The sequence below is a fragment of the Aquarana catesbeiana genome, linkage group LG11 (assembly GCF_042186555.1).
Source record: "Aquarana catesbeiana isolate 2022-GZ linkage group LG11, ASM4218655v1, whole genome shotgun sequence".
Classification (NCBI taxonomy): domain Eukaryota; kingdom Metazoa; phylum Chordata; class Amphibia; order Anura; family Ranidae; genus Aquarana; species Aquarana catesbeiana.
Genome location: NC_133334.1, coordinates 281,421,948 through 281,438,733, shown reverse-complemented (window position 1 = coordinate 281,438,733; position 16,786 = coordinate 281,421,948). Strand labels below are relative to the sequence as shown.

Here is a 16,786-nt window from a genome sequence, read left to right as displayed (position 1 = left end):
GAGCCTTTGATAGAAGGGGGCAGAGTTATGGGGATGGTGGGTGGTGCCTCTAAAAGAAGGGGGTAGAGTTATGGGGGTGGTGGGCGGTGCCTCTGATAGAAGGGGCAGAGTTATGGGGGTGGTGGGCGGTGCCTGTGATAGAAGGGGCAGAGTTATGGGGGTGGTGGGCGGTGCCTGTGATAGAAGGGGCAGAGTTATGGGGGTGGTGGGCGGTGCCTGTGATAGAAGGGACAGAGTGATGGTATGGGGGGGTGGGCGGCGCCTCTGATAGAAGGGGGCAGTGTTATGGGGGTGGTGGGCGGCGCCTCTGATAGAAGGGGCAGTGTTATGGGGGTGGTGGGCGGCGCCTCTGATAGAAGGGGCAGTGTTATGGGGGTGGGCGGTGCCTCTGATAGAAGGGGGCAGTGTTATGGGGGTGGGCGGTGCCTCTGATAGAAGGGGGCCGGGTTATGGAGATACAAGTGCAGAGATTATTGTTGTGCAGAGTTATGGGTGGGCGGGGCCGTAATAGCTAGTCTCTGGGTGGGCGGGACGGATTTGTGTAATAGGCGGACAGGCTGTAGTGTGGGCGGGGCGGTTGCGGGGGATGCAGTTGGTGACCGGTAGACGGACATTCCGGACGGCGGCCTCTCCCGGTACGATGACGTGGACGGTGTATGGTGGGGGATGTCGGGGGTTGTAGTCGGTGATCGGTACACGGAGGGCGGAGATTAGATCCGATCCCCGCCCCCTTCGCTCCTCCCCCTCACACATGGATTTCGATGGCAGAGTGTGGCCGCTGGCGGGCGGCTTCGGTCGGTACACCCGGCTGGTATCGGCGGCCTCCTGGCTCCCCAATGTACTCCTCGCCCTCTCCTTCTCCTCCTCCATCCTGACCGGAGGGGGCCCGGGGTGCCGGAGAGAGGAGTGCGAGAACCGGACCGACAACTACACCGAATCCTGCTGGCTGGAGGAGACCATCGTCACCCAGGTGAGACCCCGCCCCCAACTAGATGAGACCCCGCCTCCACACAGGTGAGACCCCGCCCCCAACTAGATGAGACCCCGCCTCCACACAGGTGAGACCCCGCCTCCAACTAGATAAGACCCCGCCTCCACACAGGTGAGACCCCGCCTCCCACTAGATGAGACCCCGCCTCCACACAGGTGAGACCCCGCCTCCAACTAGATAAGACCCCGCCTCCACACAGGTGAGACCCCGCCCCCCACTAGATGAGACCCCGCCCCCCACTAGATGAGACCCCGCCCCCCCACTAGATGAGACCCCGCCCCCCACTAGATGAGACCCCGCCCCCAACTAGATGACCACCGCCCCCAACTAGGTGAGACCCCCACCATCACCCAGGTGAGAGACCAGATCCTGCCCCCAACTAGATGAGACCCCGCCTCCACACAGGTGAGGGACCCCGCCCCCAACTAGATGAGACCCCGCCTCCACACAGGTGAGACCCCGCCTCCAACTAGATAAGACCCCGCCTCCACACAGGTGAGACCCCGCCTCCCACTAGATGAGACCCCGCCTCCACACAGGTGAGACCCCGCCTCCAACTAGATAAGACCCCGCCTCCACACAGGTGAGACCCCGCCCCCCACTAGATGAGACCCCGCCCCCCACTAGATGAGACCCCGCCCCCCACTAGATGAGACCCCGCCCCCCACTAGATGAGACCCCGCCCCCCACTAGATGAGACCCCGCCCCCAACTAGATGAGACCCCGCCCCCAACTAGATGACCACCGCCCCCAACTAGGTGAGACCCCCACCATCACCCAGGTGAGAGACCAGATCCTGCCCCCAACTAGATGAGACCCCGCCTCCACACAGGTGAGGGACCCCGCCCCCAACTAGATGAGACCCCGCCTCCACACAGGTGAGACCCCGCCTCCAACTAGATAAGACCCCGCCTCCACACAGGTGAGACCCCGCCTCCCACTAGATGAGACCCCGCCTCCACACAGGTGAGAACCCGCCTCCAACTAGATAAGACCCCGCCTCCCACTAGATGAGACCCCGCCTCCCACTAGATGAGACCCCGCCCCCCCACTAGATGAGACCCCGCCCCCCACTAGATGAGACCCCGCCCCCCACTAGATGAGACCCGCCTCCACCCCGGTGAGAGACCAGACCCCCCTGCCCAGGTGAGACCCCGCCTCCACCCAGGTGAGACCCCGCCCCCCACTAGATTAGACCCCGCCCCCCATTAGATTAGACCCCGCCCCCCACTAGATGAGACCCCGCCCCCAACTAGATGACCACCGCCCCCAACTAGGTGAGACCCCCACCATCACCCAGGTGAGAGACCAGATCCTGCCCCCAACTAGATGAGACCCCGCCTCCACACAGGTGAGAGACCCCGCTCCCAACTAGATGAGACTCGCCTCCACCCAGGTGAGACCCCGCCCCCAACTAGATGAGACCCCGCCTCCACACAGGTGAGGGACCCCGCCCCCAACTAGATGAGACCCGCCTCCACCCCGGTGAGAGACCAGACCCCCCTGCCCAGGTGAGACCCCGCCTCCACCCAGGTGAGACCCCGCCCCCAACTAGATGAGACCCCGCCTCCACCCAGGTGAGACCCCGCCCCCAACTAGATGAGACCCACCTCCACCCCGGTGAGAGACCAGACCCCCCCCCTGCCCAGGTGAGACCCCACCCAGGTGAGAGACCAGACCCCGCCCCCAACTAGATGAGACCCCGCCTCCACACAGGTGAGACCCCGCCCCCAACTAGATGAGACCCCGCCTCCACACAGGTGAGGGACCCCGCCCCCAACTAGATGAGACCCCGCCTCCACACAGGTGAGACTCCGCCCCCAACTAGATGAGACCCCACCTCCACACAGGTGAGGGACCCCGCCCCCAACTAGATGAGACCCGCCTCCACCCCGGTGAGAGACCAGACCCCCCCTGCCCAGGTGAGACCCCACCCAGGTGAGAGGCCAGACCCCGCCCCCAACTAGATGAGCCCCCTCCCCCGCCCAGGTGAGAGACCCACCCCTCTCCCCCACTCGGGTGAGAAACCCAACCCCCACCCAGGTAAGATACCCCGCCCCCTCCCGGGTAAGAGACCCACCCCCTTCCCATGTGAGCCCTCCCCCGCCCAGGTGAGAGACCCACCCCCCTTCCCGTGTAAGCCCTCCCCCGCCCAGGTGAGGATCCCCCAGTGTCTGTTCTGTGACCCACATACCAGTCATGTGTCTCCCCCTGGGGGTCATTCTGAGTCTTTTAAATTATCCCCTTCAGTCGTCCATCACAGATCGCCGATCAATAGAACCGCACATTCCATCTATCTCAGCCAGCGATCATTGGGGGGGGGGGGGGACTCATTTGCTTCTCATAAATTGAATAAATATCTTTTGTGTGCAACAACCAATCCTAATGCAGATCGGTGAAGTGATGATTGATCGATAGCCCCCAAGAGAGGGGGGCTACATTCCTACATACAGGGGAACCAAGAGAGGGGGGGCTACATTCCTACATACAGGGGGACCAAGAGAGGGGGGCTACATTCCTACATACAGGGGGACCAAGAGAGGGGGGGCTACATTCCTACATACAGGGGACCAAGAGGGGGGGGCTACATTCCTACATACAGGGGGACCAAGAGAGGGGGGCTACATTCCTACATACAGGGGGACCAAGAGAGGGGGGCTACATTACTACATACAGGGGGACCAAGAGAGGGGGGCTACATTCCTACATACAGGGGCACCAAGAGAGGGGGGGCTACATTCCTACATACAGGGGATCCAAGAGAGGGGGGCTACATTCCTACATACAGGGGGACCAAGAGAGGGGGGGCTACATTCCTACATACAGGGGGATCAAGAGAGGGGGGGCTACATTCCTACATACAGGGGGACCAAGAGAGGGGGGGGCTACATTCCTACATACAGGGGATCCAAGAGAGGGGGGCTACATTCCTACATACAGGGGGACCAAGAGAGGGGGGGCTACATTCCTACATACAGGGGGACCAAGAGAGGGGGGGGCTACATTCCTACATACAGGGGGACCAAGAGAGGGGGGCTACATTCCTACATACAGGGGGACCAAGAGAGGGGGGCTACATTCCTACATACAGGGGGACCAAGAGAGGGGGGCTACATTACTACATACAGGGGGACCAAGAGAGGGGGGGCTACATTCCTACATACAGGGGGACCAAGAGAGGGGGGCTACATTCCTACATACAGGGGGACCAAGAGAGGGGGGGCTACATTCCTTCATACAGGGGGACCAAGAGAGGGGGGCTACATTCCTACATACAGGTGGACCAAGAGAGGGGGGGCTACATTCCTACATACAGGGGGACCAAGAGAGGGGGGCTACATTCCTACATACAGGGGGACCAAGAGAGGGGGGGCTACATTCCTACATACAGGGGGGGCAAGAGAGGGGGGCTACATTCCTACATACAGGGGGACCAAGAGAGGGGGGCTACATTCCTACATACAGGGGGACCAAGAGAGGGGGGCTACATTCCTACATACAGGGGGACCAAGAGAGGGGGGCTACATTCCTACATACAGGGGGACCAAGAGAGGGGGGCTACATTCCTACATACAGGGGGATCAAGAGAGGGGGGGCTACATTCCTACATACAGGGGGACCAAGAGAGGGGGGCTACATTCCTACATACAGGGGGACCAAGAGAGGGGGGGCTACATTCCTACATACAGGGGGACCAAGAGAGGGGGGGCTACATTCCTACATACAGGGGGACCAAGAGAGGGGGGGCTACATTCCTACATACGGGGGACCAAGAGAGGGGGGGCTACATTCCTACATACGGGGGACCAAGAGAGGGGGGGCTACATTCCTACATACAGGGGGACCAAGAGAGGGGGGGCTACATTCCTACATACAGGGGGACCAAGAGAGGGGGGGGCTACAGTCCTACATACAGGGGGACCAAGAGAGGGGGGGCTACATTCCTACATACAGGGGGACCAAGAGAGGGGGGCTACATTCCTACATACAGGGGGACCAAGAGAGGGGGGCTACATTCCTACATACAGGGGGGCCAAGAGAGGGGGGCTACATTCCTACATACAGGGGGACCAAGAGAGGGGGGGGCTACATTCCTACATACAGGGGGACCAAGAGAGGGGGGGGCTACATTCCTACATACAGGGGGACCAAGAGAGGGGGGGGCTACATTCCTACATACAGGGGGACCAAGAGAGGGGGGGGGGGCTACAGTCCTACATACAGGGGGACCAAGAGAGGGGGGGCTACATTCCTACATACAGGGGGACCAAGAGAGGGGGGCTACATTCCTACATACAGGGGGACCAAGAGAGGGGGGCTACATTCCTACATACAGGGGGACCAAGAGAGGGGGGGCTACATTCCTACATACAGGGGGACCAAGAGAGGGGGGGCTACATTCCTACATACAGGGGGACCAAGAGAGGGGGGGGGGCTACAGTCCTACATACAGGGGGACCAAGAGAGGGGGGGCTACAGTCCTACATACAGGGGGACCAAGAGAGGGGGGCTACATTCCTACATACAGGGGGACCAAGAGAGGGGGGCTACATTCCTACATACAGGGGGACCAAGAGAGGGGGGCTACATTCCTACATACAGGGGGACCAAGAGAGGGGGGGCTACATTCCTACATACAGGGGGACCAAGAGAGGGGGGGGCTACATTCCTACATACAGGGGGACCAAGAGAGGGGGGGCTACATTCCTACATACAGGGGGACCAAGAGAGGGGGGCTACATTCCTACATACAGGGGGACCAAGAGAGGGGGGCTACATTCCTACATACAGGGGGACCAAGAGAGGGGGGCTACATTCCTACATACAGGGGGACCAAGAGAGGGGGGGCTACATTCCTACATACAGGGGGACCAAGAGAGGGGGGGCTACATTCCTACATACAGGGGGACCAAGAGAGGGGGGGCTACATTCCTACATACAGGGGGACCAAGAGAGGGGGGGCTACATTCCTACATACAGGGGGGCCAAGAGAGGGGGGGCTACATTCCTACATACAGGGGGGCCAAGAGAGGGGGGGCTACATTCCTACATACAGGGGGACCAAGAGAGGGGGGGCTACATTCCTACATACAAGGGGAACCAAGAGAGGGGGGGCTACATTCCTACATACAGGGGGACCAAGAGAGGGGGGCTACATTCCTACATACAGGGGGACCAAGAGAGGGGGGCTACATTCCTACATACAGGGGGACCAAGAGAGGGGGGGGGGCTACAGTCCTACATACAGGGGGACCAAGAGAGGGGGGGCTACATTCCTACATACAGGGGGACCAAGAGAGGGGGGCTACATTCCTACATACAGGGGGACCAAGAGAGGGGGGCTACATTCCTACATACAGGGGGACCAAGAGAGGGGGGCTACATTCCTACATACAGGGGGACCAAGAGAGGGGGGGCTACATTCCTACATACAGGGGGACCAAGAGAGGGGGGGGCTACATTCCTACATACAGGGGGACCAAGAGAGGGGGGGCTACATTCCTACATACAGGGGGACCAAGAGAGGGGGGGGCTACATTCCTACATACAGGGGGACCAAGAGAGGGGGGCTACATTCCTACATACAGGGGGACCAAGAGAGGGGGGCTACATTCCTACATACAGGGGGACCAAGAGAGGGGGGGCTACATTCCTACATACAGGGGGACCAAGAGAGGGGGGGCTACATTCCTACATACAGGGGGACCAAGAGAGGGGGGGCTACATTCCTACATACAGGGGGACCAAGAGAGGGGGGGCTACATTCCTACATACAGGGGGACCAAGAGAGGGGGGCTACATTCCTACATACAGGGGGACCAAGAGAGGGGGGCTACATTCCTACATACAGGGGGACCAAGAGAGGGGGGGCTACATTCCTACATACAGGGGGACCAAGAGAGGGGGGGGCTACATTCCTACATACAGGGGGACCAAGAGAGGGGGGGCTACATTCCTACATACAGGGGGACCAAGAGAGGGGGGCTACATTCCTACATACAGGGGGGCCAAGAGAGGGGGGGCTACATTCCTACATACAGGGGGGCCAAGAGAGGGGGGGCTACATTCCTACATACAGGGGGGCCAAGAGAGGGGGGGCTACATTCCTACATACAGGGGGACCAAGAGAGGGGGGGCTACATTCCTACATACAAGGGGAACCAAGAGAGGGGGGGCTACATTCCTACATACAGGGGGACCAAGAGAGGGGGGCTACATTCCTACATACAGGGGGACCAAGAGAGGGGGGCTACATTCCTACATACAAGGGGAACCAAGAGAGGGGGGGCTACATTCCTACATACAGGGGGACCAAGAGAGGGGGGCTACATTCCTACATACAGGGGGACCAAGAGAGGGGGGGCTACATTCCTACATACAGGGGGACCAAGAGAGGGGGGGCTACATTCCTACATACAGGGGGACCAAGAGAGGGGGGGCTACATTCCTACATACAGGGGCACATGGAGAATGAATGTAGCCCCCCCCTCTTGCAGGACGTCAGATGACGACACAATATAAAGGGATTCGGAGATTTGCAGAAAGTAATAGAGAGGAGTTTTCTGTGTGAAGAAGTTTTTTGTTTTTTTAAAGACCCTTTTTTAGGACCTTCACCTGCTGGTAGTCGGGGCCCCTGGGAAGGCAGATTTGGCCCCAGGCTTTCCAGCAGGGAACAGGTCACATACCAGGTTGGAATTGTAAAAACGTGGCAGACGCATGCACACACCTCGCTGGCCTCGGGCCGTCTACTGAACACAGGAGAGCAGATCTGCCAAACTTCCCCAGAGCCAATCAGCTCCGCCCTACCCCCCCCCCCCGGCCAAGACTGACACTTCTCTCCCACATGTAAAAATCAACATTTGTTTTACTAGAAAATTACTCAGAACCCCCCACACATTATATATGTTGTGTATAGCAGAGGCCCTGGAGAATAGAATGACGGGTGTTGCATTTTTTTTTTTTTTCTGTTGCGCAGCAGTTTTTCCAACTCCATTTTTTTTTTTTTTTTTTAGAAAAAATACACTTCAATGAATATTTTTGCACGAAAACACAATATAATACCCAATTGTTTTCGCTAAAATATAAAAGATGATGTTACGCCGAGTAAATGGATACCTAACATGTCACGCTTTAATATTGTGCACACTCGTGAAATGTCGCTAAACGAAGCTCCCTAAAAAATAATCTCCATAGATGACGCTTTAAATGCCTTTACAGGTCCCCCGTTTAGAGTCACAGAGGAGGTCCAGCGCTAGAATTATTGCTCTCGCTGGAAGGTTTGCGGCGATACCTCACATGTGTGGTGCAAACAACGTTTACATATGTGTGCGTTCACCTCTGCGTGTGAGCACAGGGGGAGGGGGTCGACGGAGATTTAGTTTTTTTTTTTTTTTTGTTTTTTTTTTTTATCATTATTTTATTTAAATGTATTTTTTACACTGTAACTTTTTTATTTATTTTTTTATATTAACTTTATTGCTATCCTACGGGATGAACAATGTTCCCTCTGATAGCATGGGCCATGACAGGTCCTCTTTATGGAGAGATCAGGGGGGTCTATTAGGCCTCAAATCTCTCCTCTGCTCTCTAAAGCAGGGGGTAGGCAACCTGGGGCCCTCCAGCTGTTGTGGAACTACATTTCCCATGAGGCATTGCAATGCTGGCAGTTACAATGACTCCCAGAGGCATGATGGGACTTGTAGTTCTGCAACAGCTGGAGGGCCCCCAGGTTGTCTACCCCTGATCTAAAGCATCTGATCATACTGAGATCGCCTTGATCTGACGCTTTTCACAAGCCGGTAACGGCCTGCTTACATCACGCCGAAATCCTCGTCGTCCTCTGACGCCACACGGTGGGAGGAGCAACATCCCTTCCTCTCACTGTGAAATTGCGCAATTTTACACACATTTGAGACGCTCAGATCTGAGGATTTACCAAGTACTGTGCTCTCTTTTTTAGCTAACCCACAGTGCTCTGGGAGTCCTCTATCATATATTAAATGTTTATTTGTAAAACGGATCAAAAACAACAACTAAAAAGTTTTAGAAAAATATAAAAAAAAGAACTTAAAAGAAATTGACATGGAGTCCTGATGTTCTGTTCTCAGTGGGACCTCGTATGTGATAATGGATGGAAGGTGCAGCTGGAGCAGATCTGCTACCTGGTTGGCTGGCTGTTTGGTTACATTGTATTTGGCTGCATCTGTGACAGGTAGGTGACTCCTCATTGCTGGGACTTTTTTCTTTTCTCCATGTTAGTTCATTTTTAGAATGACAGTTTCTTTATAGGCCCATTCACAGCAGTTCATTGCGATAACACGCAAGCCACTTTCCCTGAGCGCGTCTATGCGGGCGCGTCCCCGAGTCCCACTGCTGCGTCCATTGACAGACAGCGGGACTCGGCTGCACCCCCCCAGGCTCCAGTGTCACCGGATTTGATTGACAGCAGCGGGAGCCAATGGCCCCTGCTGCTATCAATCTGTCCAATGAGGAGAGAGACAGCGGCTGGATCGGATCTGGTTCGGGTAAGAAAAGAGGGGGGGTGGGGTCTGCAGCACAGAAGATTTTTCATCTTAATGTATAGAACGCAAAAGGTAAAAAAAAAAAACGTGAAGCTCCACTTGTTTGCTTCCTACTCTCCCCTAGAGCTGCACAATTAATCGTCAAGAATCGTTATCGTGATTCATCGTCAAGAATCGGTATCGCGATCTTGACTAAAGTGTTTCACAAATCTTGCTATGCAAAGAATTCTCTCTGCTCTGCTGAAGCCATCAAAAGAAAGGAAGAGAAAAACCGGGCAGTCTGCCAAGAATCCCAACATTCTTTATCAGTTGAACTTAAGTATAAACATTGTAACAGTTTGTCAATGGAATAGACTTTGTGTGTAAGTGAAAAAAGTTTAACCACTTAAACACTAAACCTTTTTTTGACATTTGTTGGTTTCAAGTTAAAATAATTTTTTTTTTTTTTTTTTGCTGGAAAGTTACTTAGAACCCCCAAACATTATATATATTTTTTAGTAGAGACCCTAGAGCAGTGATGGTGAACCTCGGCACTCCAGATGTTTTGGAACTACATTTCCCATGATGCTCCACTACACTGTAGAGTGCAAGAGCATCATGGGAAATGTAGTTCCAAAACATCTGGGGTGCCGAGGTTCGCCATCACTGGCCTAGAGAATAAAATGGTGGTTGTTGCAATATTTTATGTCGCACTTTATTTGCGCAGCGGTCTTTCAAATGCAATTTTTTTGGAAAAAATTACTTTAATGAATTAAAAAGAAAAAGAAAACTAACCAGTAAAGTTAGCCCTTTTTTTTTTTTTTTTTTTTTTTTGTGTATAATGTGACAGATTTTACGTCCCGAGAATCGTGATCTTTTTATTCTAAGCAAAAAAATCATGATTCTCATTTTGGGCAAAATCGTGCAGCTCTACCCTCCCCCCTTCCGCTGCCATATTTGGCACCTTTCGGGGGGGAGGGGGGGGGGGCACCTGTTTTTTGACATGCACCCGTCCCCACTTTAAGGTTTTACAACCACTTTAAGTCACACATTTTAATGGTTGTCATTGAAGAAACATGGGGGGCGACTTGTCATGTGGTTTTTAGTGTGCAAAGTCACATGACAAGTCGCCCGCGTGTGATTGGAGCCTAAAGTGATTTGTCGTTGGAGCGAGCCGCCGTTGTCGGCTTCCTCTGAATGTGCAAACTGCCTGGCTATCCTGCTGATTCTAGTTGGTACTTTGTGGGCAGGGAGCAAATCGGACACGCTGACTGCACTGTCACTTCATAGGCCGCCACCTTGTTCTGATTTACCGACTCAAAGTAGTGAGACCTGAGGACAGCCGGATGACTACAACATGACGCTGCACATGTGATCCGTTATGACAGCAGCCATTGGATGGTTTGACAGTTCGATTGAGAGCACAACCAATGGGAATGTTACATTTCCGGCACGTGACCAAAATGAAACAGTTTTATGGATGTTTGTTTTACTTCCACTTTAAATACATGAGATGAGTTCAGAAGTTTGGGGACACCTGATCCCCACACCCCATATGAGCTTGTTGGAGATCCTATTCCAAACCCAAATTATTAAAGAAGTGCCCCGACCTGGGCCCGGGCATGACTTGCCGAGGTTGCCTACCCCCCCCCCCCCACACACACACACACACACACACACACACACACACACACACACACTTTTTGTTTAGTAGGAGTGGGGGTAGAGCTGCGCGATTCATCGCGGAGAATCGTTATCGCGATTCTCCACCCGCCACGATCGCGACTCCGGATTTGAACGATTCTATGGATTCTGACCATTCAAAGCATTGCGCCTGTTTCAGAGCGGAGGGAAGCCGTCGGAGCCAGCGTGAGACATCTGACGTCACCTGTGTGCGCCCGAGCGTGTGATGTCAGCAGACAAACATGGCGGAGAGCAGGAGCACAGCCCCCCAAATCCCCCCCCCCCCCCCCAAGGCTGGAGCCCTGACCGGCACCATCCGGATCCCCCCAATGGGGGTCTCTCTGCTCGGGGTGCTCTGCCTGCTGTGCCAGGTGTGTCCCTCCGGGGCCACAATACACTGGGTGGTGTCAGAGGACAGCAAAATCCAGCAGCAGGTGAGGTGACACCTGACAGAGGGGGAGGGGGGGGGTACATGGAAGAGGAAGAGACGGAGGGGGCACACCTGAGAGAGAGAGCAAGGGGGACACCTAACATAGAGGGGGGGAGATGCTGGGATTGGGGGCACCTGACGGGGGGGGGGGAATCACTAGAGAGAGAGAGAGAGAGAGCGGGAAAAGGGGGACACCTGAGATAATTAGGGTACCTGAAAGGAGGATAGGGGGATACTTGAGAGGGAAAAATTACGTCGCGAGAATCGTGATCTTTTTATTCTAAGTAAAAAAATCGTGATTCTCATTTTGGCCGGAGCTCTAAGTGGGGGGGGGGGTGTTTTGCTATACAGATATCCTATAAATACAATAGTTCCCCTAAAGGAACCATTGTATTGTAAGGCTACACAGCAATTCCAGGTATTACCAGAAGGTGGCACTACAAGTTATATCTAGAAATACAGCCCTGAGCTCAGGATCTGGGAGCACAAAGTCTGCGGAATTCATACATAGTATTACATAGTAGGTGAGGTTGAAAAAAGACACAAGTCCATCAAGTCCAACCTATGTGTGTGATTATGTGTCACTATTACATTGTATATCCCTGTATGTTGTGGTCATTCAGGTGCTCCTGGTGTCCAGATTTTTAAGTAGGACTATTTAATATAAATGTGTTTTATTATTGGAGTATTTCTTACCAGTGGTCCTGTGTTTTTTTTTTTTTTTATTAACAAATTAATTTTTTTACAGGTTTGGAAGGCGCAATGCGTTTATTAGCGCCCTGGTGGTGGCGCTGCCCCTTGGAGGGGCCTTATGTTTTTCCCCGGGATTCCTCAGCTTCCTCCCCCTCCAGGCCGGCTTCGGAGCGTCTCTGGCTGGAATCTTCCTGTCGCTGTACATAGCCAGTAAGTGCAATCGTATGTTTACTGGAGGGAAAGCAGCGAGCTCCTTGGCTGGGCTCCCTCCCCCCCTCCTTCTCACCTTGTCCCATGGTGTTTGCTTTGGGTGGGGGCTGTGTATGCTTTAACTTTGTGTCGGAGATGTGAAATGAAGGGCGGGGGATGGAACATAGGATGTAGTCGCAGGGCGATCGCCAAATTCACTTCAGCGCCAAGAGCTTTGTGTGTCCAAAATTAAATCATTTCTTAAAAGAAACCGATCACATTTTCTGGGCTGTACTGGAGGAATGAGAAAAAAAAAAAACACTTCACTCTTTTTAATACTTCTGCCTTTTTTTTTTTTTTGTAAATGTTCTATTGATTTTTATTACAGGAAGTACATAACAGCCGTACAATATAAAAATAGAAAAGGATAATAATATATTCTACTCTTGGGTTTTTTTTTTTGTTTTTTTTTTTTTTACAAAGTTTACATTGTTCAGCAAGATTCATCTTTATAGATTTATAGAGGGTCAGCTTATATTAATGAAGAAAGGATTAAAAATATATCCGGTGATCCTAAATTACTAGTCAGCCAAAAAAGTGAAACAAATTGTTACCCCGGCTCCACTGCCAATATAAACGTCCACGGACTGCGATCCGGTGCTCCAGCCGGGACATTCAGGCCCCACAGATACGATACTTAAATCAGGAAGGCTGGCAACTCGGATGCTCTTGAATAAAAGTACTTTATTAGTTAATGTGCACAGACTATACACTGACGCGTTTCGGCTAAGAAGCCTTCATCAAAGCATGATAAGTATACCAAAAATAATATTAATAATGCGTTTTATTATTATTTACTCTCTCTCTCTCTCTCTCTCTCTCTCTCTCTCTCTCTCTCTCTCTCTCTCTCTCTCTCTCTCTCTCTCTCTCTCTCTCTCTCTCTCTCTCTCTCTCTCTCTCTCTCTCTCTCTCTCTCTCTCTCTCTCTCTCTCTCTCTCTCTCTCTCTCTCTCTCTCTCTCTCTCCTTTTTTTTTCTTTTCTTTTTCTCTGCCTCTCTCACCCCCCTTTTTTTTTTTTTTTTTCTTCTTATTCTCTTTCTTTCTTTCTTTTTCTTCACTAGTAGTAGTATTAGTATAATATTGTTAAAATGTTTATATTATTAATTAGTATTACTATTATTTTAACTGTTATTGTCTATTAGCAATATTGTTTTTATTAATATAAAATATACATAAATAAAAAATTCTATCTATCGAAATAAAAACTCTTTTTCTTTCCTTTCCTTTTTTCTTTTCTTTTCTTTTCTTTTCTTTTCTTTTCTTTTTCTTTTTCTTTTTCTTTTCTTTTCTTTTCTTTTCTTTCCTTTCCTTTCCTTTTCTTTTTCTTTTTCTTTTTCTTTTTCTTTTTCTTTTCTTTTTCTTTTTCTTTTCTTTTCTTTTCTTTTCTTTTCTTTTCTTTTCTTTTCTTTTCCTTTCCTTTTCTTTTCTTTCTTTTCTTTCCTTTCCTTTCCTTTTCCTTTCCTTTCCTTTTCCTTTTCCTTTCCTTTTCCTTTCCTTTTCCTTTTCCTTTTCCTTTTCCTTTTCCTTTTTTTCCTTTTCCTTTCCTTTCCTTCTCCCAGACTGTGAGCTCCCATCTTTGGCTGGAGGAGACATTCTGCCCTGTTATTGTGTTTTTTGTGGCTTGTTAACCCCCCTATCCCGCCCAGCTCTGGGGTCTCCTATAACGGGGTCTTTACACGCAGAGGCAGGAAGGACTGGCTGATCATGTGGCTACGGCTCCTCATCAGTAAAGACCCGAGCTGTCTGATAGGTCAGTCACTGTGCTGGAAGCTCTCGGGACACAAAGCGTTAAAGCCCACCCTCCTTGCTGCCGCACACGTGCGTTGCGTGGGTGGCAGGAGGTTAAAGTGCACCTGTCCCTTTTTTAGAATAGTGAATGAACCTTTGCTTAGAAGAACGGGGTATAGGTAATCTGGTGTTTGACATGAAACATTTTTGGTAATCACTTCTGCTGGACCCCCTCACTTTAATGACCTCCCAGTGCATTGTGGGTGTTCTTCAGTGTTGACCTTCCTAATAGTCGGGTACTCGGAGCTCCCAGAGGGCCCTTCAATAACAGCTTCTCCTTTAATATTCGGCTTCTCTTTGTTCACCTTCCACCACATTCACTTGGCGGTGGCGGCGGGTGACTCTTTGCCCTTCCTCTCATGTGACAGCACTGGTGTTAATGATTGGTCACTAAGGCACCCAGTGCTGTCACAAGGGGGGGATGGGGAGAGAGAGTCGTCCTCCTCCCTGAGTTGGGACTTGGACCTTATATGGGGTCAAAATAAGAAACGGCCGCCCCTCACGTGGGCTCTGAGTAAAGTTAATTGGAATATGAAAATATCCAAAATGACACCAGAGGACACCAGCAATGGTCAAGGTAGACCTTCTATGGGGCCTTCACTCCTCTCTCAGGTGGGTGAAGAGAATAGTGTGGGGGGGTGTAGGGAAGGTGACCAGAGATGTTCATTCTATGGCTCCACCACACTTTGTCATCTACTTTTCTCTTTTCTTTCTTACAAGCTGGCCGCGGCTGTAAGGAACCTCAGGTAGGTACCCTTTGCCTCTGAGCCTTGGACAATGATGGCCGTAAGATGTCCACCCCCTTCCCCCCTTCCCCCCTTCCTCCGACTCTTTGGCTCACAGCACAGCTTGACAAATTTGCTTTGAATCCAGGAGCCAGCTAAAAAAGTTAGCTTTGAGACAGGGTTTTTTTTTTTTTTTTTTTTACTAACAAATTTTACGGGTAAAACATGTAACCTGCTCCCGAAGGTGGACTTATGATTTAACCCTTTCATAGCCAGAGCCGTTTTTGCCCACATTAAAAAAAAAAAAAAATTTTAGGCCAGAAGATTACATAAAAACCCCCCAAAACATGATCTATTTTCTAAAAGCCGACACCCTAGAGAATAAAATAGTGGTAGTTCCAATTTTGCTAGTATATAGCAGTATACACACGGATCTATGAGAAAGGAAGATGGAGCTGATCGCACAGAGACCTTCCAGCAGGCTCTGTGCATGGTCAGAAGAACTCTGTATCGCCCCCTAGTGAAACCTTGCGCTCCCCATACATGTTACAATCTGATTTATGCAATCTCCATTAAACAACTATGCAATTAAAGGACCTGTTTGGCAACACATTGAGTACATTGTTTAGGTAAGTCCTTTCATTATGTGATGTTGGATTGTCAGATTGTCAGGTATATGGGCAGCTTTACACACTTTGGGTATTGAATTACCACCCAAACTTCTATTACCTCTCCATTCTAGTCGGTAACCATCTCTCTTCTCCCCATCCCAGGGCTGGAGCTTTGCCTGCCGGGTCACCGACTTATGATAACGATGATTGCCGGCTTCTTCTGGCTGAGCGGAGAACTACTACTGCCTGGTCTGGCTGTTCTGTGTAAGGACTGGAAGATCCTGCAGGGGGTGATAACTGGCCTCTTAGCCCTTCTAATGAGCTATTGGTGGTAAGTAACGGAAGTGACCCTTTAAATTAGTTCTTTCCTAAAATTCTAGATTGGCCCCGTTCTACATTCGCCCCTCCCCCCTTCTATATCCACCTCCCCTTCTACATTGGCCCCGTTCTACATTCGCCCCTCCCCCCTTCTACATCCGCCTCCCCTTCTACATTTGCGCCCCTTTCTACATTCGCCCCTCCCCCCTTCTACATCCGCCTCCCCTTCTACATTGGCCCCGTTCTACATTGGCCCCGTTCTACATTGGCCCCGTTCTACATGCACCCCTCCCCCCTTCTACATTGGCCACATTCTACATTGGCCCCTCCCCTTCTACATTGGCCCCGTTCTACATTCGCCCCTCCCCTTCTACATTGGCCCCGTTCTACATGCGCCCCTCCCCCCTTCTACATCCGCCTCCCCTTCTACATTGGCCCTGTTCTACATTGGCCTGTTCTACATTGGCCCCGTTCTACATTCGCCCCGTTCTACATTCGCCCCTCCCCTCTTCTACATTGGCCCCATTCTACATTGCCCCCCCCTTTCTACGTCCGCCTCCCCTTCTACATTCGCCCCTCCCCCTTCTACATTGGCCCGTTCTACATTGGCCCCTCCCCCCTTCTACGTCCGCCTCCCTTCTACATTGGCCCCGTTCTACATTGGCCCCCTCCCCCCTTCTACGTCCGCCTCCCCTTCTACATTGGCCCCGTTCTACATTCGCGCCCCGTTCTACATTGGCCCCTCCCCCTTCTACCTTGGCCCCTGTTCTACATTGGCCCCCCGTTCTACATTGTCCC

At 51.9% G+C, this 16,786-nt stretch overlaps 1 protein-coding gene across 1 annotated transcript in view; it reads left to right on the top strand.

The window, feature by feature from the left end:
- Positions 1–523: 523 nt before the first annotated feature.
- Positions 524–16,786, top strand: part of SLC22A31 (solute carrier family 22 member 31) — a gene marked incomplete in the record, with an annotated part of 27,399 nt that continues 11,136 nt past the window's right edge. Inside the window, 4 exon segments of the mRNA XM_073605942.1 lie at positions 524–970; positions 9,100–9,203; positions 12,354–12,508; positions 15,833–16,001. Of these exon segments, the coding sequence (XP_073462043.1) occupies positions 752–970; positions 9,100–9,203; positions 12,354–12,508; positions 15,833–16,001 (647 nt within the window).